The following is a 17,500-nucleotide window of genomic DNA, read 5'->3' as shown; positions in this document are numbered from 1 at the left end:
AAGGAAATGGTTCTTTAAAGAACCCTGGTTTGAAAGGAACCAGAAACAATGCCTTAAAGAACCATTTTTGAAGGTTCTTTGAGGCACCATTATAGGTTCTTTGAACAATACTTTAAGGAAATGGTTCTTTAAAGAACCCTGGTTTGAAAGGTTCTTTGAGGAACCAGAAATGGTGCCTTAAAGAACCATTTATTTCAGGTTATTTGAACAATACTTAAAGGAAATGGTTCTTTAAAGAATCCTGGTTTGAAAGGATCTCTGTGGAACCGGAAATGGGGCCTTAAAGAACCGTTTATTTAAAGTTATTTGAACAATAGGTTCATTGAATAATACTTTATGGAAATGGTTATTTAAAGAACCCTGGTTTGAAAGGATCTCTGTGGAACCGGAAATGGGGCCTTAAAGAACCGTTTATTTAAAGTTATTTGAACAATAGGTTCTTTGAATAATACTTTATGGAAATGGTTATTTAAAGAACCCTGGTTTGAAAGGTTCTTTGTGGAACCAAAAATGGTTTTACAGTTCTTTGAGACAACTTTATAGGTTCTTCAAAGAACCCTTGTTTGAAAGATCATTTGAGGACCCAGAAATGGTGCCTTCAAGAACCATGTTTTGAAGATTCTTTGAGGCACCTTTATAGGTTCTTTGAAGAACTATTTTAGGAAATGGTTCTTTAAAGAACTCTGGTTTGAAAGGTTCTTTGAGATCTCATGCCCCTAAAAGAAGACACGCGGTGGGTGAGATGCAGCCTGCAGTCTCTCTGTCTGTCGGGGGTTCCCTGAACGCACCCTGAGGTTGGTGACCGGCAGAGAGTCCCTCAGACCCGGGTAGACCACGTGGATCAGGTCTTGGCTGTGGGAGGACATGAAGGCGCGGTAGTTGGGGGCCAGGCCCATGGCCTTGGCCTGATCGGAGCACATCCGGTCCGCCATGTCCAGCCCCATCATGTCGCCCGAGTGCGGCTGGTTCAAGGCCACCAGGTTGAGCTGGGAGGAAGAGGAGGTGTCGTTACACGAGGAAGAGTACATGAGGTATTATTTATTCAGTTGAAGGACGGGTTTGAGTGACGCCTGTTCGGCTGCTTTGATAATCAGCGTGTCATAGTTTACCAAAACAAACACATTTCGTACCTGTAAATTATTCCCTCCCTCACTCCCAACTCTATCCATCCCTCAATCCCTCATTCCCAACTTCATCCCTCACTTCCTTCATTCCCTCTCTCACTCCCAACTCCATCCATCACTCACTCACTCGATCCCTCATTCCCTCACTCCCTCATTCCTTCATTCCTCTCTCACTCCCAACTCCATCCCTCACTCCCTCATTCCCTCCCTCCCCCCTCCCATATATATATATATATATATATATATATATATATTGAATGTCTTTTAAATGTTTGATAAAATCAAAGTGTTACCATAGTAATCAATAATTCATGCTTCTCAGCGTTCCTCTCCAAACTCACTGAAGCAGGATACTCCTTCCTCCTTCCTCCATCCTCCAACCCCAAATCCATCATTACATCATCTAGAATAACACACGTGTCATTGAACGCACCCTATCGTTGACGGAGCGTATTCTCTCCATCGGCTCTCCTCGTATCTGATATGAAACCCGGGGCTGAAGACGAGAGACGTGACATAGATGAAACGTTGCATATAGAGTTAGACGATAGATGCTTTTATTGTCTGTACCTCGTCCTGCGGGATGATGTTGTTGGAGAGGTAGATCAGACTGCCGAGCTGCGGAGAGGAAACCATGGAGACGAGAGTCAGAGGATGACGTCGTGTTGAGCTCAGTCAAACCATCTCTAACTTCCTGTCCACACTGACAGGAAGTTAAACATGACATCACACGGCCGGCTGATTGTCGGCCATGTTGATTTACTGTGTGTTTACATCTTTTACAGTGTGAGGTACTTTTGTTTTGACTGTTGAAATGTTTTTACTGTTATTGTCGAATTATTTTAATTTACTACTGAACTGAACTTTGTGAAACTGTCTGTGATAAGAGAAAAATAAAGAAACTTTAATTACTCACTCACTGCACGTGCACTCCTTACATGCCACATACTTACGTGCTTACTCATACGTGCTTACGTGCTTACTCATACGTGCTTCACGTGCTTACTCACTTACATGCTTACTCATACGTGCTTGCTCACCACTCATACGTGCCTCATACGTGCTTACTCTTACGTGCTCACTTTCACGTGCTTACTCATACGTGCTTACTCCTTACGTACTTACTCACTTACATACTTACCACGTGCTTACTCACGTGCGTGCTCACTCATACGTGCTTACTCATGCACGTGCTTACATGCCACTGCACGTGCTTGCACCCTTACGTGCACATGCCACATGCTACACTTCACGTGCCCATGCCTTACGTGCACTCACATGCTCACGTGCTCACCACCACGTGCTTACTCACTTACGTGCCACACTGCGTGCTCACTCACATCACCTTACGTGCTTACATGCACTCGTGCTTACTCACGTGCTTACGTGCCCACTTGCGTGCCACACCACTGCACACGTGCACCTCACTGCACATGCTCACGTGCTTACGTGCCACTGCCTGCTTGCCCACTCACGTGCTTACGTGCTTTCATGCCTCACTTGCACTTCACGTGCTTACTCACGCACGTGCTCACATACGTGCTCACGTGCCTCACGTGCTTCACGTGCTTACTGCTACACTACGTGCCACATGCACCACGTGCTTCACTTACCACGTGCACTCACGTGCTTACTCACCACGTGCCCACTACGTGCACTCACTCGTGCTTACGTGCCTTACTCACCCACGCTTCACATGCACTCCCTCACTTACCTACATGCCCACGTGCCTCTTGCCCACCACTCACGTGCTCACCACTCACGCACTTGCTCATGCCCACTCACTTACCTTACACACCACATACTTACCTGCCCTCGTGCACACTTACCGCCACGCTTGTGTACTTACTCGCTTACGTACTTGCTCATTCATCAACATGTTCTATCAAACTCCTCAGATTCATAAATCCGTCATCGCCCCGGTTACCTGGATCTCTTTCCATCCCTGGGAGACTTTGACGAAGAGACTTCCTGTTGCCGTGACGAAGGCCAGAGTCCCCTCCGCGTCCCGGGCGGTGTGCTGCATCATGTTCTCACGGGACTTAAAGGTCCTCAGCTGAGGAACAAGAGGAAGAAGAAGAAGAGAAGACGAGCTGTAGAGCTTTCTCTGGACAACGTTAATGTACGAGACGGATTCCACCAGACGATGAGTCACGGAGCAGAGGAAGGACTCACCGACGCTGCCTTGCTCAAAGGTCCAGGAGGTCCAGATGGACCAGGAGGTCCAGGAGGACCGGCGATGGTCAACGCTGCACACAGAGAAGTAATGGTTCTTAAATGGTTCTTTAAAAGGCTTTGTGGTTCTACTGGAGAACCATCACCTACTGGAGAACCATTTTTGGGGGTTTGAGTCACTATTATCGGTTCTTTAAAGAACCCTTTAAGGATATGGTTGGAAACATGGTTTAAAAGTGTCTTTGTGTAACCATAAATGGTGCCTTAAAGAACCATTTTTAAAAGTTCTTTGAGACACCTTTATAGGTTATTTAAAGAACTTTTTAAGGAAATGGTTCTTTAAAGAACCCTTGATTGAAAGGTTCTTTGTGGAACCAGAAATGGTGCCTTGAGGAACCATTTATTGAAGGTTCTTTGAGACACCTTTATAGGTTCTTTGACACATTATTTAAGGAAATGATTATTTAGAGAACCCTGGTTTGAAAGGTTCCTTGAGGAACCATATATGGTGCCTTAAAGAACCTTTTTTGAAAGGTTCTTTGAGACACCTTTATAGGTTCTTTGAGGGACTCTTTAAGAAAATGGTTCTTTGAAGAACCTGAAATGGTGCCTTAAAGAACCATTTGTTTGAAGGTTCTTTAAGACACCTTTAAAGGTTCTTTGAAGAACAATTTAAGGAAATGATTATTAAGAGAACCCTGGTTTGAAAGGTTCCTTGTGGAACCATAAATGGTGCATTAGAGAACCATTTGTTAAGGTTCTTTGAGACACCTTTATAGGTTCTTTAAAGAACTATTAAAGGAATAGTTCTTTAAAGAACCCTGGTTTGAAATGTTCAATGTGGAATCAGAAATGGTTCTTCTATGGCATCGCTCTGAAGAACCATATTCGGTTCCCAATGGAACCTTTCTTTTCACACATGTCACACAAGCTTCCTGAGCAGTTCTTTCTACAGACGACATGTTGCTGTCATCTTATTGGCTAAGTGAGCGATGCTTTGTACCTGATCCGTATCTGTAGGGGGACTGAGAGGGTGCCGAGGGGCCCGGGGGCCCCGGTGGCCCCGGAACTCCGACCGGTCCTGGTCTGCCGGAGCCCGGAAGACCCGGTGAACCTGGCACCCCGGGGTGGCCTTGTGGACCAAGCACCGCTTCCCCTTTGGGACCCTGAAATGAGACAAAAATGTAGTTTAATAATAATATCTAATATATCTAATATATAATATATCATAATAATAAACAAATTTAATCAAAAAATAAAAAGTAAAACAAATAAATTAACGTGAGGTGGACGTTTAGACTGAAACTAAATAATATAAACGTCCATGTGGTCTTCACTCACCACCAGCCCGGTTCTCCCGGGGTTACCTGGTTCCCACGGCAACTCCGCCGCCCCCTTGTCTCCCTTCTCTCCTTTATTGCCCTGGTCACCTCTGGCCCCCTGTGGTTACACACAAAGGGTCAGTCTGACATGAAGTGGGCGTGTCCACAAACAAAACAAATTAATATTTTGCATTTAAAGCACAATAAAATTAAAAATAAAAGCTCTTCCTCATGAAACTCACCCAGCCTCCCCTGGGAAGAAAAGAGCCTAGAACAGAGAACACAGATGAGGTCATTATAACTAATCATTTTGGGGAAGTAAAGTGAAAATACAAGATTACATATCCTTCCTTCACTCAATAAAACACACTTTATAGTTTTGTTCTTTGGAGTCTAGTTTGCCTACTCATTATAGATTATTATTATTATTATTATTAGAGCTGCGTTGACTCACTTTGAGGCGCCGGGATCCCGGGAGGACCCTGAAGTCCCTTTTCGCCTTTCAGTAACGTCTGACAGTTTCCTGGAGACAAAGAGACACATTTAGTCAAAAAAAGAATGTATATCTATAGATATATATAGACATACAGGACTGTCTCAGAAAATTAGAATATTGTGATAAAGTTCTTTATTTTCTGTAATGCAATTAAAAAAACAAAAATGTCACGCATTCTGGATTCATTACAAATCAACTGAAATATTGCAAGCCTTTTATTCTTTTAATATTGCTGATTATGGCTTACAGCTTAAGAAAACTCTAAAATCCTATCTCATAAAATTTTAATATTTCCTCAGACCAAGTAAAAAAAAAGATTTATAACAGCTGAGTGTTTGTCAAGGCTCAGGAAACCCTTGCAGGTGTTTCGAGTTAATTAGACAATTCAAGTGATTTGTTTAATACCCTACTAGTATACTTTTTCATGATATTCTAATATTTAGAGATAGGATATTTGAGTTTTCTTAAGCTGTAAGCCATAATCAGCAATAAATCAGAATAAAAGGCTTGCAATATTTCAGTTGATTTGTAATGAATCCAGAATGCATGACATTTTTGTTTTTTTAATTGCATTACAGAAAATAAAGAACTTCATCACAATATTCTAATTTTCTGAGACAGTCCTGTATGTCAATATATATATATAATTTTCTGAAAAGCCTGGAACAAAATTATATATATTTATATATAGATAGTTTATATATAAATATATTTATGTATGTATAAACTATTTATATATAAAAATATATATATTTCTTTCTCAACGTTTATTTTATATAATTTATTTTAAATAATTTACTTTAATATAATAAGTCGGGGGGAAAAAAATATATATATTTTCTTTGACTTGTCAGAAAACTATGTATGTATATATATATTTATATGAATATATAATTTTCTGAGAAGTCTAAGAACATTTTTTAAATAAATAATCACATATATTTATAGAAATATATAATTTTCTGACAAGGCGTAGAAGAAGAAAAAAAATCATTTAATTTTTCTGTCAAGTCGACCTGCAAAAAAAAGTGAAAACAGACTTCAGGTGTTTATAATAAGAAGAAGTGACCAAACCTACCGATGGCCACGGTTCCATTGGGGTTGAGCTGCAATAGCGGAGCACACGCATGTTACATGTCAGCCGTGACCGAATTTACACATAAACATCAGAGAGGGAGGAGGAGAGATGTGAATGAGCTAGATACATAAACAAAACAATGAGATCGTGGAGGAAAGATGAGGTGCGATGAAGATGGACGACCACTCAGGAAGCAGCTCATCCTTCACTCTAAAGTGAATATGATTCATAATATACACGAAGCGGCAGGATGACAGATGACACTAGAACGGCCAAATAAATGAAATACATGGCCATGAATAAAAATAGATTCATAACTTACAGTCATTTTGCAGCGGGGCCTCGGAGGGATGGGGAACACGGTCTTCAGGAACCAGGGGAGGGGGGGGGGAGAGAGAGGGGACATGTGAGAACACAAATGGAACGCACCCCCGTGAGGATAAGGGTTTCGCTGAATGACGACGGGCGCTTACTCCTTTGGGGCAGTTGAATATTCCCGGACGGCCCGGCGGCCCCGGGAGGCCGGGAGCACCCTGGAGAAAAAAATGGAAGAAAGAAAGAAAGGAAGAAAGAAAGAAAGAGAGGGGAAAACAGGTTGTTATCAAACTTAAAGCGATAATATTCTACTTCTCAATCTCTCCAGGTGTGTGTGACTCACCTGGAGGCCTGCAGAGTCTCCTCGCGGACCCTTTGGCCCCATCCGGCCTGGACGCCCCTACACACACACACACACACAAACACATCATTATTAACTTTCAATGATTCCAAAAGGAACATTTGGAGAGTTTGGTAAAATGGACGTGGAAATCAAAAACATTCTTCATCGCACAAGATCATAGAAAATATTTTATTAGTATTACTATTATTATCATTATCATTATCATTATTATTATTATTATCATTATTATTATTATTATTATTATTATTATTATTATTACTATCATTATTATTATTATTATTATTATTATATATTTCATAATCTGGATCGCTCACACATCTGCCAGGAAAACCGAATTCTCCTTTTCGTCCCGGCGGTCCGCTCGGTCCCTGATTGGGAACGAAAAAAACAAAAGTGAGTGACAGTGGTTCTGAGATGAATCCATTGCATCAAACCATTGCATTGTGGGTAATGGCGTCACAAAATACTTACTGTAACTCCGGCAGGTCCGGATACGCCGTCGTCTCCCTGCGAAGCCCCGTGGACACGGGTTATTTGACAGGAAATAACGAAAAACCTCACGCAAGAACGTTTGAAAACATCCTCTTTTTTTTCCGAGATTCCCCGAGTGCTCCTAACTTTAGATCTTCGTGTCACGGTGAAACTCTGAAATTGTCTTTGCAAGCCCCAAAAATAAATCTCTCCTGAATCCTACGAGCCTCTTGAGACCCGATGTGAGGAACGTGATCCGGATCCCGAAATTAAAGAAGAAAAAAACAATGACATAATAATAATAATAAAGACCTTGAGTCCTTTGGGTCCAGCCGGGCCCGACTGGGGGGATCCGTCTGCTGCGATGACCAAACCCGGCTCGCCCCTTTCGCCCTAAAAAAAACCCAAACATATGCAGACAGAACAGAACAATAAGAGCACAGGGGCCACGTTAACGCATCCCGTGTTATATAAGCAGCGGCGAGGCGTTCAGGGCCCACTTACTTTCAGTCCTGCAGGTCCCTGAACTCCTGGCAACCCCCCGTCTCCCTTCGGACCGCGTGGTCCCTGAACACACCAGACGACAAGTTAAGACAACTCCGAGATCTTCCGGTTTTCCGATGTGGGGGGTGGGGGGGGGGGGCTCTCGATACTCACAGCGGGACCCGGAGCGTCAAAGAGCCCCGAGAGGTTGAAGGCTCCGTCCGTGTCGTTGAGCAGCAGCTGGAGTTGAGAGAACGTCGTCAACGGAAGAAGAAAAAAACAAGTCCCTTAAAGTAGTCCTGGTCTACTTACATCCTGGAGGTTCATAACGGGTCCTGCTGGTCCAGGTGGTCCAGGAGGACCGGGTAGACTGAGCCCGTCCTGTCCCCTCTCGCCCTAAAACAACAACAACAACAACCCTGTTTTACCTTTTTTGCCGTTTTTAGGAAACAGGAAATACTTTTTTAACTGTATAAAATAAAAAGTGTGCGTATGGGTCCACATGTGGGCTTACCTTCAGTCCTGGATCCCCTTCGGTCCCCTTTTCTCCCTGTAGAAGACACAAGGTGAGACGGCGGCGGCCATTTTTCAATTTTTTTTTGTCTTTCGTACAGTCGAGGATGTTACATAAAAAGTTTTAAGCACGACATTTTTAAAAAGTTATTTCCAGTTATCTATTCCAATAAAAAAGTCACAATAGAGCCAGTAAAGAAATTGGCCTTGGACTATTTATGAAAGCTGATATTTGTAATGTCCGTGTACTGACCTCCGACCCTTTCAGGCCCTCCAGGCCTGGAAACCCTGGTGGTCCCGTAGCACCAGACCCCCCCTGCAGAGAAAACACCAAACAGTCAGACCCCAGGTTGTAAACCATGAGACCCACTAAGCAAAGGAACCAAGAGACCCACTACAGGAAGGAACCAAGAGACCCACTACAGGAAGGAACCAAGAGACCCACTACAGGAAGGAACCATGAGACCCAGCACAGGAAGGAACCATGAGACCCACTACAGGAAGGAACCAAGAGACCCACCACAGGAAGGAACCATGAGACCCACTACAGGAAGGAACCATGAGACCCACTACAGGAAGGAACCAAGAGACCCACTACAGGAAGGAACCAAGAGACCCACTACAGGAAGGAACCAACAGACCCACCACAGGAAGGAACCATGAGACCCACTACAGGAAGGAACCAAGAGACCCACACCAGGAAGGAACCAAGAGACCCACTACAGGAAGGAACCAAGAGACCCACCACAGGAAGGAACCAAGAGACCCACTACAGGAAGGAACCAAGAGACCCACTACAGGAAGGAACCAACAGACCCACCACAGGAAGGAACCAAGAGACCCACTACAGGAAGGAACCAACAGACCCACTACAGGAAGGAACCAACAGACCCACTACAGGAAGGAACCAAGAGACCCACCACAGGAAGGAACCAAGAGACCCACTACAGGAAGGAACCAACAGACCGACCACAGGAAGGAACCAACAGACCCACTACAGGAAGGAACCATGAGACCCACTACAGGAAGGAACCATGAGACCCACCACAGGAAGGAAGTGGAACCAACAGACCAACTACAGGAAGGAACCAACAGACCCACGACAGGAAGGAACCAACAGACCCACTACAGGAAGGAACCAAGGGACCCACTACAGGAAGGAACCAAGAGACCCACTACAGGAAGGAACCAAGGGACCCACTACAGGAAGGAACCAAGAGACCCACTACAGGAAGGAACCAAGGGACCCACTACAGGAAGGAACCAGGAGACCCACTACAGGAAGGAACCAACAGACCCACTACAGGAAGGAACCAAGGGACCCACTACAGGAAGGAACCAAGAGACCCACTACAGGAAGGAACCAAGGGACCCACTACAGGAAGGAACCAGGAGACCCACTACAGGAAGGAACCAACAGACCCACTACAGGAAGGAACCAAGAGACCCACTACAGGAAGCAACCAAGAGACCCAACTACAGGAAGGAACCAACAGACCCACTACAGGAAGGAACCAAGAGACCCACCACAGGAAGGAACCAAGAGACCCACTACAGGAAGGAACCAACAGACCCACCACAGGAAGGAACCAACAGACCCACTACAGGAAGGAACCATGAGACCCACTACAGGAAGGAACCATGAGACCCACCACAGGAAGGAAGTGGAACCAACAGACCAACTACAGGAAGGAACCAACAGACCCACGACAGGAAGGAACCAACAGACCCACTACAGGAAGGAACCAACAGACCCACTACAGGAAGGAACCAAGGGACCCACTACAGGAAGGAACCAAGAGACCCACTACAGGAAGGAACGAAGGGACCCACTACAGGAAGGAACCAAGAGACCCACTACAGGAAGGAACCAACAGACCCACTACAGGAAGGAACCAAGAGACCCACTACAGGAAGGAACCAACAGACCCACCACAGGAAGGAACCAAGAGACCCACTACAGGAAGGAACCATGAGACCCATCACAGGAAGGAAGTGGAACCAACAGACCCACTACAGGAAGGAACCAACAGACACACTACAGGAAGGAACCATGAGACCCACTACAGGAAGGAACCATGAGACCCACTACAGGAAGGAACCATGAGACCCACCACAGGAAGGAACCAACAGACCCACCACAGGAAGGAACCATGAGACCCACCACAGGAAGGAAGTGGAACCAACAGACCCACTACAGGAAGGAACCAACAGACCCACTACAGGAAGGAACCAAGAGACCCACCACAGGAAGGAACCAAGAGACCCACTACAGGAAGGAACCAACAGACCCACCACAGGAAGGAACCAACAGACCCACTACAGGAAGGAACCAACAGACCCACTACAGGAAGGAACCATGAGACCCACCACAGGAAGGAAGTGGAACCAACAGACCAACTACAGGAAGGAACCAACAGACCCACGACAGGAAGGAACCAACAGACCCACTACAGGAAGGAACCAAGGGACCCACTACAGGAAGGAACCAACAGACCCACTACAGGAAGGAACCAAGAGACCCACTACAGGAAGCAACCAAGAGACCCACCACAGGAAGGAACCAAGAGACCCACTACAGGAAGGAACCAACAGACCCACCACAGGAAGGAACCAAGAGACCCACTACAGGAAGGAACCAACAGACCCACTACAGGAAGGAACCAACAGACCCACCACAGGAAGGAACCAACAGACGCACCACAGGAAGGAACCATGAGACCCACCACAGGAAGGAAGTGGAACCAACAGACCCACTACAGGAAGGAACCAACAGACCCACTACAGGAAGGAACCAAGAGACCCACTCCAGGAAGAAACCAACAGACCCACTACAGGAAGGAACCATGAGACCCACTACAGGAAGGAACCATGAGACCCACTACAGGAAGGAACCAAGAGACCCACTACAGGAAGGAACCAAGAGACCCACTACAGGAAGGAACCATGAGACCCACTACAGGAAGGATCCATGAGACCCACTACAGGAAGGAACCATGAGACCCACTACAGGAAGGAACCATGAGACCCACTACAGGAAGGAACCATGAGACCCACTACAGGAAGGAACCATGAGACCCACTACAGGAAGGAACCAACAGACCCACTACAGGAAGGAACCATGAGACCCACTACAGGAAGGAACCAAGAGACCCACTACAGGAAGGAACCAACAGACCCACCACAGGAAGGAACCATGAGACCCACTCCAGGAAGGAACCATGAGACCCACTACAGGAAGGAACCATGAGACCCACTACAGGAAGGAACCAACAGACCCACTCCAGGAAGGAACCATGAGACCCACTCCAGGAAGGAACCAAGAGACCCACTACAGGAAGGAACCAACAGACCCACAACAGGAAGGAACCATGAGACCCACTCCAGGAAGGAACCAACAGACCCACTACAGGAAGGAACCAACAGACCCACTACAGGAAGGAACCATGAGACCCACTCCAGGAAGGAACCAAGAGACCCACTACAGGAAGGAACCAACAGACCCACTACAGGAAGGAACCAACAGACCCACTACAGGAAGGAACTAACAGACCCACTACAGGAGGAACCAACAGACCCACTACAGGAAGGAACCAACAGACCCACTACAGGAAGGAACCATGAGACCCACTCCAGGAAGGAACCAAGAGACCCACTACAGGAAGGAACCAACAGACCCACTACAGGAAGGAACCAACAGACCCACTACAGGAAGGAACCATGAGACCCACTACAGGAAGGAACCAACAGACCCACTACAGGAAGGAACCAACAGACCCACTACAGGAAGGAACCATGAGACCCACTCCAGGAAGGAACCAAGAGACCCACTACAGGAAGGAACCAACAGACCCACTACAGGAAGGAACCAACAGACCCACTCCAGGAAGGAACCATGAGACCCACTCCAGGAAGGAACCAAGAGACCCACTACAGGAAGGAACCAACAGACCCACAACAGGAAGGAACCATGAGACCCACTACAGGAAGGAACCAAGAGACCCACTACAGGAAGGAACCAACAGACCCACTACAGGAAGGAACCAAGAGACCCACCACAGGAAGGAACCATGAGACCCACTCCAGGAAGGAACCAAGAGACCCACTACAGGAAGGAACCAACAGACCCACAACAGGAAGGAACCATGAGACCCACTACAGGAAGGAACCAAGAGACCCACTACAGGAAGGAACCAACAGACCCACTACAGGAAGGAACCAACAGACCCACTACAGGAAGGAACCAACAGACCCACTACAGGAAGGAACCAACAGACCCACTACAGGAAGGAACCAACAGACCCACTACAGGAGGAACCAACAGACCCACTACAGGAAGGAACCAAGAGACCCACTACACGGGGGTCTTCGGGGCAGCAGACTCACCTTGAGGCCCGGTTTCCCCAGCAGGCCGTCTAAACCTTCTTTCCCCTGCGAGGACGAAGAGGAAGACAGAATGTAATGAAGTGATGTTTCAAATAAGATCCAAATGGATCAGGGAGCCCGACTCACCGGGGGTCCCTGAAGTCCGGGGGTTCCTGGAGGACCCTGAGGACGAGAATAGCAGCTGGTGGTTTGGTGACATTCCACTGCGTGTGATGATTGATGGAATATGACATTAATATTCTGTCAGTGCAAACACACTCAGTGCAGGTGTACCTGAGGGCCGCTGGGCAGCGCGGCCCCAAAGCCGCTCTGCAGCCCGGAGCCTTCGGAGTCCTAAAACAGGTTTGACAAAAGGAATTTTTTTCAGAATGTATTGTATATATTTATTTATTCATTATTTATTTTATATTTATATATTATATACAATACATAGATATTTGTTGGGCGGTTTTATCTTTCTTTATCTATTTATCTCCCTTTATATATTTTTATATATACATATATATATATATATAAATCTATATATATATATATTTATATATATATAAATCTATATATTTATATATCTATATACATAAGTATATTCATATATTTATATATACATAGATACATATACATTTCTATATATATCTATATACATTTGCATATATATATAAATATACATATATATTATTATTATTTCTATATGTATGTATATTTATACATATACTCTATATTTATTAATGTATTTATATATATATATATTTATATATGTTTATATAAATATATATATATATATATATATATATAAATATAACTATATATGAAACTAGATTCATAATAAGGGGCACACATGCATTGTTAATGTCTTGAGGCGTTTCTGGACGTTGTTTGGATAAATATATATATATATATATATATACATGTCACATTCCCATTAATATATATATATATATATATATATATTAATGGGAATGTGACAGCTTCGGCTTTTCCTGTAAGTCCACCTCTCATGAAGTATACGTGAAGCAGGCCACACCTCAAACTCCATGGCGAAGCCTCCCCAAGGAGGACCTGGGGGCCCAGGAGGGCCAGAGAGACCCCTGGGACCAGGCTGCCCCTCTGGGCCCTCCGAGCCCGGGAGGCCTGGAAACCCTGGAGGGCCCTGATCCCCCTGCAAGGGACCAGATCAGAAATGACGATGGAATCAGAACAGTGAGAGGGGGGGGGGGGGGGGAGATGACATCATCAAGATCTTACCTTTGCTCCCGATTGCCCGCTTGAGCCGGATTCTCCCTGTTCAACAGATGAAAAGAGGCTTCAGACCACATGTCAAAGCAGCTATCGCAGCACAGACCTGTTAACACTGGAGCCCCCCCCCCCCCCTGGCTTCATTAGTGGGGTCCCCGTCGTCATGACCTCGGTTGCCCACCTCGTTTGTGGTCGTTTTTACTGCTCTCGGGAGCACTAGGAGGCCGACTCAGTGGGAAATCCGAGTGAATTTACACAAAAAGGGGGCGTGGCCTACACGTCACAAAAACACTGTGCCGTGTAGGTCGATGCACGTCGGTCCAAAGCGGGACCCAAGGGCGTCGTTCGGCTCATTTTAGGGGGGCTTCAACCTTTCATCATACTGAATGATAGAACCCTTGGGCACTAGGACCTTGGGGAGGCTGCTGCGCTTTCTCACTCAAGTAAAGACAGCCAGGATGACAGCCAATGAGGTTAGCTCAAAGTCAATGATGCACGGAGTGAACTGTAAGTTACAGAATGTGGTTATATATATATATATATATATATATAATATAATATATCGGTACTTATTAACAATGGTTACGTGTTGACATTTAGCTTTACTTGAGGCAAATGAAAAATAAACGTAGAAACTGTCGACATCGAGTGTGAACGAACAAATTCGAAATACAAGAAGTAACTATTGATTCTTCTCTATTCTTTGCAATAATATGTATTATTATTATATTTTTTTATTTGACACTAAGCTAACAGGATATCCAGGGCCGCAGACATGACCAGCCATACACCCCTTTCTTTGAATCCTACAAACGCCCCTGGTGGTAAACATATACCGTCATGATGATGATGATGATGATGATGATGAAGCACGCTCGTGTTCATCAGCCTCACCTTGTCTCCTTTCTCCCCGGCAGGTCCTGGACGGCCATCTTTCCCCTCGACTCCCTGCAAGCGAGCGACGTCGTTACAATTCACATTTAAGACGCATTTCTATTTCGTTTCTTTTTTTCCCCTCCGTACATCCACTGCACAGAGACGTAAACGGGATCAAATGAGAACACATTGGTATAATAATGCTGAAGTGAATAAACTTTTAATGCACTAAAATCTGGGAGAAGTCCGTTCTGACATTTAAAAAAAGACAAAAGACACATTTCCCCCCAAACTGAAGCTGCAGCTTCAGCTCATGTTCTGAAGCTCTGGTGGAAGTTTCTGCCAACGTGCTGTTATTGTTGCTTACGATTAATACACTACCGGTCAAAAGTTTGGAGTCACGCAGAAAATGTTGTGTTCTCTATAAAAAATCACACTTTTATTTATCAAATTATTTGGAAAATGAATATAAAATATAGTTGCGACATTGACAAGGTTAGAAATAATGATTTTTATTGTAAATATTAATGTTGTTCTTCTTGTGTCTCAAAGCAAGGCCAGTTTTATAGCTTCTCTCAGCAGCATAACTGTTTTCAGCTGCGCTAGTCTTTTAAGGCGATAACACAATGTCTACTTTGAAGAATAATGAAATTTCTAAGTGACCCAAAACTTTTTAACGGAAGTGTGTATGCACACACTTTGTACTCTCTGACACACACACACACACACACACACACACACACAGCGTGTTCTATTCAATGCTGTGCAGCAAGCGCGATGGCAGGAAAGCAGTAAATGAACATGAATTTTCAAATGAAGTTGGGGGGGGGGGGGGGGGGAATACTGTCTTTCCAGTCCCTTGGATCTAACGGGACCACATGGTTAATACCTGTCCAGACCCTGAACCAGAACCAGAACCAGCCCCAGAGCCACTAAACCACTCCTCAATCACCTGGAAACAGAAGTCATGTGAGCGATGCTGAGTTCAATGTCCGAGGCCTCGGGTTATGGTCGTATTGCATTTTTCAAAATAAAATAAAATGCAATTGCAAATGTTGATGATGTCGTTTGTGTTTTTCTCTAATTGGTGGAATGTAAATAGGAAGAAGGAAGTTCAACCTACAGGTTCACCCGACTCTCCGTCCTTCCCGTCTCTCCCAGGGACCCCAGGTGGTCCAGGAAAGAATTCTTCCGACGAGGTTCCCGGGGGCCCCGGCTGTCCCGGGATGCCGGGATGCCCCGGAGGCCCCTGATGAAACAGGAAGGCATATCTCGGTCACACGAAATGGGGAAAGGTTTTTTCGAACGCACCTCAAGATTAGCTAACGTCACGGAGAGAGAGAAGTTCACTTACCCGGAACATCTCTGCATCGCTGTCAAAGTCCTCAAATCCAGAACCTTCCTGAAGAACCGAGAGCATACGAGGTCAGGTTACATCAGGTTACATCAGGTTACATCAGGTTAAATCAGGTCCAATCAGGTTAAATCAGATTACATCACATTACATCAGGTTAAATCAGGTTAAATCAAAGTTAAATCAGGTTAAATCAGGTTACATCAGGTTAAATCAGGTCCAATCAGGTCCAATCAGGTTAAATCAAGTCCAATCAGGTTACATCAGGTTAAATCAGGTCCAATCAGGTCCAATCAGGTTACATCAGGTTAAATCAGGTCCAATCAGGTTAAATCAAGTTATTCAGGACAAGTCAGGTTCAGTTAGGTAAATCAGGTTCAATCAGGTTTTTTATATCCCATATCCCAATATAATACATAATTCAGCCTGAGGCTGGACGTAAATGATAATTTATGACTTATGAATAGACTTCAGTGCCCCAGATGTTACTGGGACCAAGTTGTTTAATAACCTACCGGGAATATGGAAGACTTGCTCGCTGGACCTGCAGCTCCAGGAGGGCCTGGAGGACCCGGTAGTCCAACGACCCGATCGCCCTGAAGGAGGCGCCACGTTTATTATGGATTCATACGCCGCCCGTGACCATCGGGTCTCATCATTCTGTCCAGATTTAGGGCCAGGTGTATTGTTTACCTTTTCTCCCAGAGTACCAGGCTCTCCCTGCAGCCCTGGGAATCCTGGAGGCCCAGTTGCACCCTGGGAAGAGGACAGTCACGTGAGATCTCGTCCCATTGGCGGCCATGTTTTTTTTAACGGTGGTAATGAGAGCGTGGCGTGACCTGTGACCCCGATATCTGGTGCCATAAGTCTGAGACTACAATGTGCTGGATCAGCGGTTCACATAGATGTTATATTAAGTGGAAGTGCTCTACGTTATTTATATGAATGTCTCATTCTTGCATATATTTTCCCCAGAGACACAAACAATCAAAACTAGAACGGGCACTCGTTAGAGCGCATATCTTCGCCGCAGCCACTTTTTTGGTACTTGGCATGAGAGTGTGGGGAACTGTAAATTGATGTAACTTGATACCGGATATTGTGGTCATTATGACATGTCGTATATCACACGATTGGGCATTGGATTATGAACATTTTGGCATTAGTTGCATGCCAATTGGATAAATATTGACCGCGCTGTGGTAAAAAGAAGATGTTGACCTTTTTATGACCTTGACATTGACCTTTGACCCGATCAATCCCAAGATCTAATCAAATGGTCCCCGGATAATAACCAATCATCCCCCCAAATT

The 17,500-nt window shown here is 45.1% G+C and overlaps 1 protein-coding gene across 1 annotated transcript in view; it reads right to left on the bottom strand.

The window, feature by feature from the left end:
• Positions 1-17,500, bottom strand: part of LOC130206289 (collagen alpha-1(XVIII) chain-like) — a 61,131-nt gene that overhangs the window by 1,633 nt on the left and 41,998 nt on the right. The window contains exons 12-42 of the mRNA XM_056434194.1: positions 16,881-16,943; positions 16,703-16,783; positions 16,188-16,235; positions 15,957-16,082; positions 14,852-14,905; positions 13,967-14,002; positions 13,746-13,880; positions 13,001-13,060; positions 12,854-12,889; positions 12,728-12,772; positions 8,595-8,657; positions 8,343-8,378; positions 8,141-8,224; positions 8,003-8,068; positions 7,850-7,912; positions 7,658-7,738; positions 7,346-7,381; positions 7,189-7,242; positions 6,854-6,910; positions 6,669-6,728; positions 6,518-6,559; positions 6,196-6,223; positions 5,076-5,144; positions 4,864-4,889; positions 4,641-4,739; positions 4,303-4,465; positions 3,300-3,373; positions 3,052-3,180; positions 1,695-1,742; positions 1,558-1,620; positions 789-986 (exon numbers count right to left, since the gene is read on the bottom strand). Of these exons, the coding sequence (XP_056290169.1) occupies positions 789-986; positions 1,558-1,620; positions 1,695-1,742; positions 3,052-3,180; positions 3,300-3,373; positions 4,303-4,465; positions 4,641-4,739; positions 4,864-4,889; positions 5,076-5,144; positions 6,196-6,223; positions 6,518-6,559; positions 6,669-6,728; positions 6,854-6,910; positions 7,189-7,242; positions 7,346-7,381; positions 7,658-7,738; positions 7,850-7,912; positions 8,003-8,068; positions 8,141-8,224; positions 8,343-8,378; positions 8,595-8,657; positions 12,728-12,772; positions 12,854-12,889; positions 13,001-13,060; positions 13,746-13,880; positions 13,967-14,002; positions 14,852-14,905; positions 15,957-16,082; positions 16,188-16,235; positions 16,703-16,783; positions 16,881-16,943 (2,223 nt within the window). The remainder of the gene's footprint in view (positions 1-788; positions 987-1,557; positions 1,621-1,694; positions 1,743-3,051; positions 3,181-3,299; positions 3,374-4,302; positions 4,466-4,640; positions 4,740-4,863; positions 4,890-5,075; positions 5,145-6,195; positions 6,224-6,517; positions 6,560-6,668; positions 6,729-6,853; positions 6,911-7,188; positions 7,243-7,345; positions 7,382-7,657; positions 7,739-7,849; positions 7,913-8,002; positions 8,069-8,140; positions 8,225-8,342; positions 8,379-8,594; positions 8,658-12,727; positions 12,773-12,853; positions 12,890-13,000; positions 13,061-13,745; positions 13,881-13,966; positions 14,003-14,851; positions 14,906-15,956; positions 16,083-16,187; positions 16,236-16,702; positions 16,784-16,880; positions 16,944-17,500) is intronic.

The sequence above is a fragment of the Pseudoliparis swirei genome, chromosome 16 (assembly GCF_029220125.1).
Source record: "Pseudoliparis swirei isolate HS2019 ecotype Mariana Trench chromosome 16, NWPU_hadal_v1, whole genome shotgun sequence".
Lineage (NCBI taxonomy): Eukaryota > Metazoa > Chordata > Actinopteri > Perciformes > Liparidae > Pseudoliparis > Pseudoliparis swirei.
This window is presented reverse-complemented; position numbering and strand designations above follow the sequence as displayed.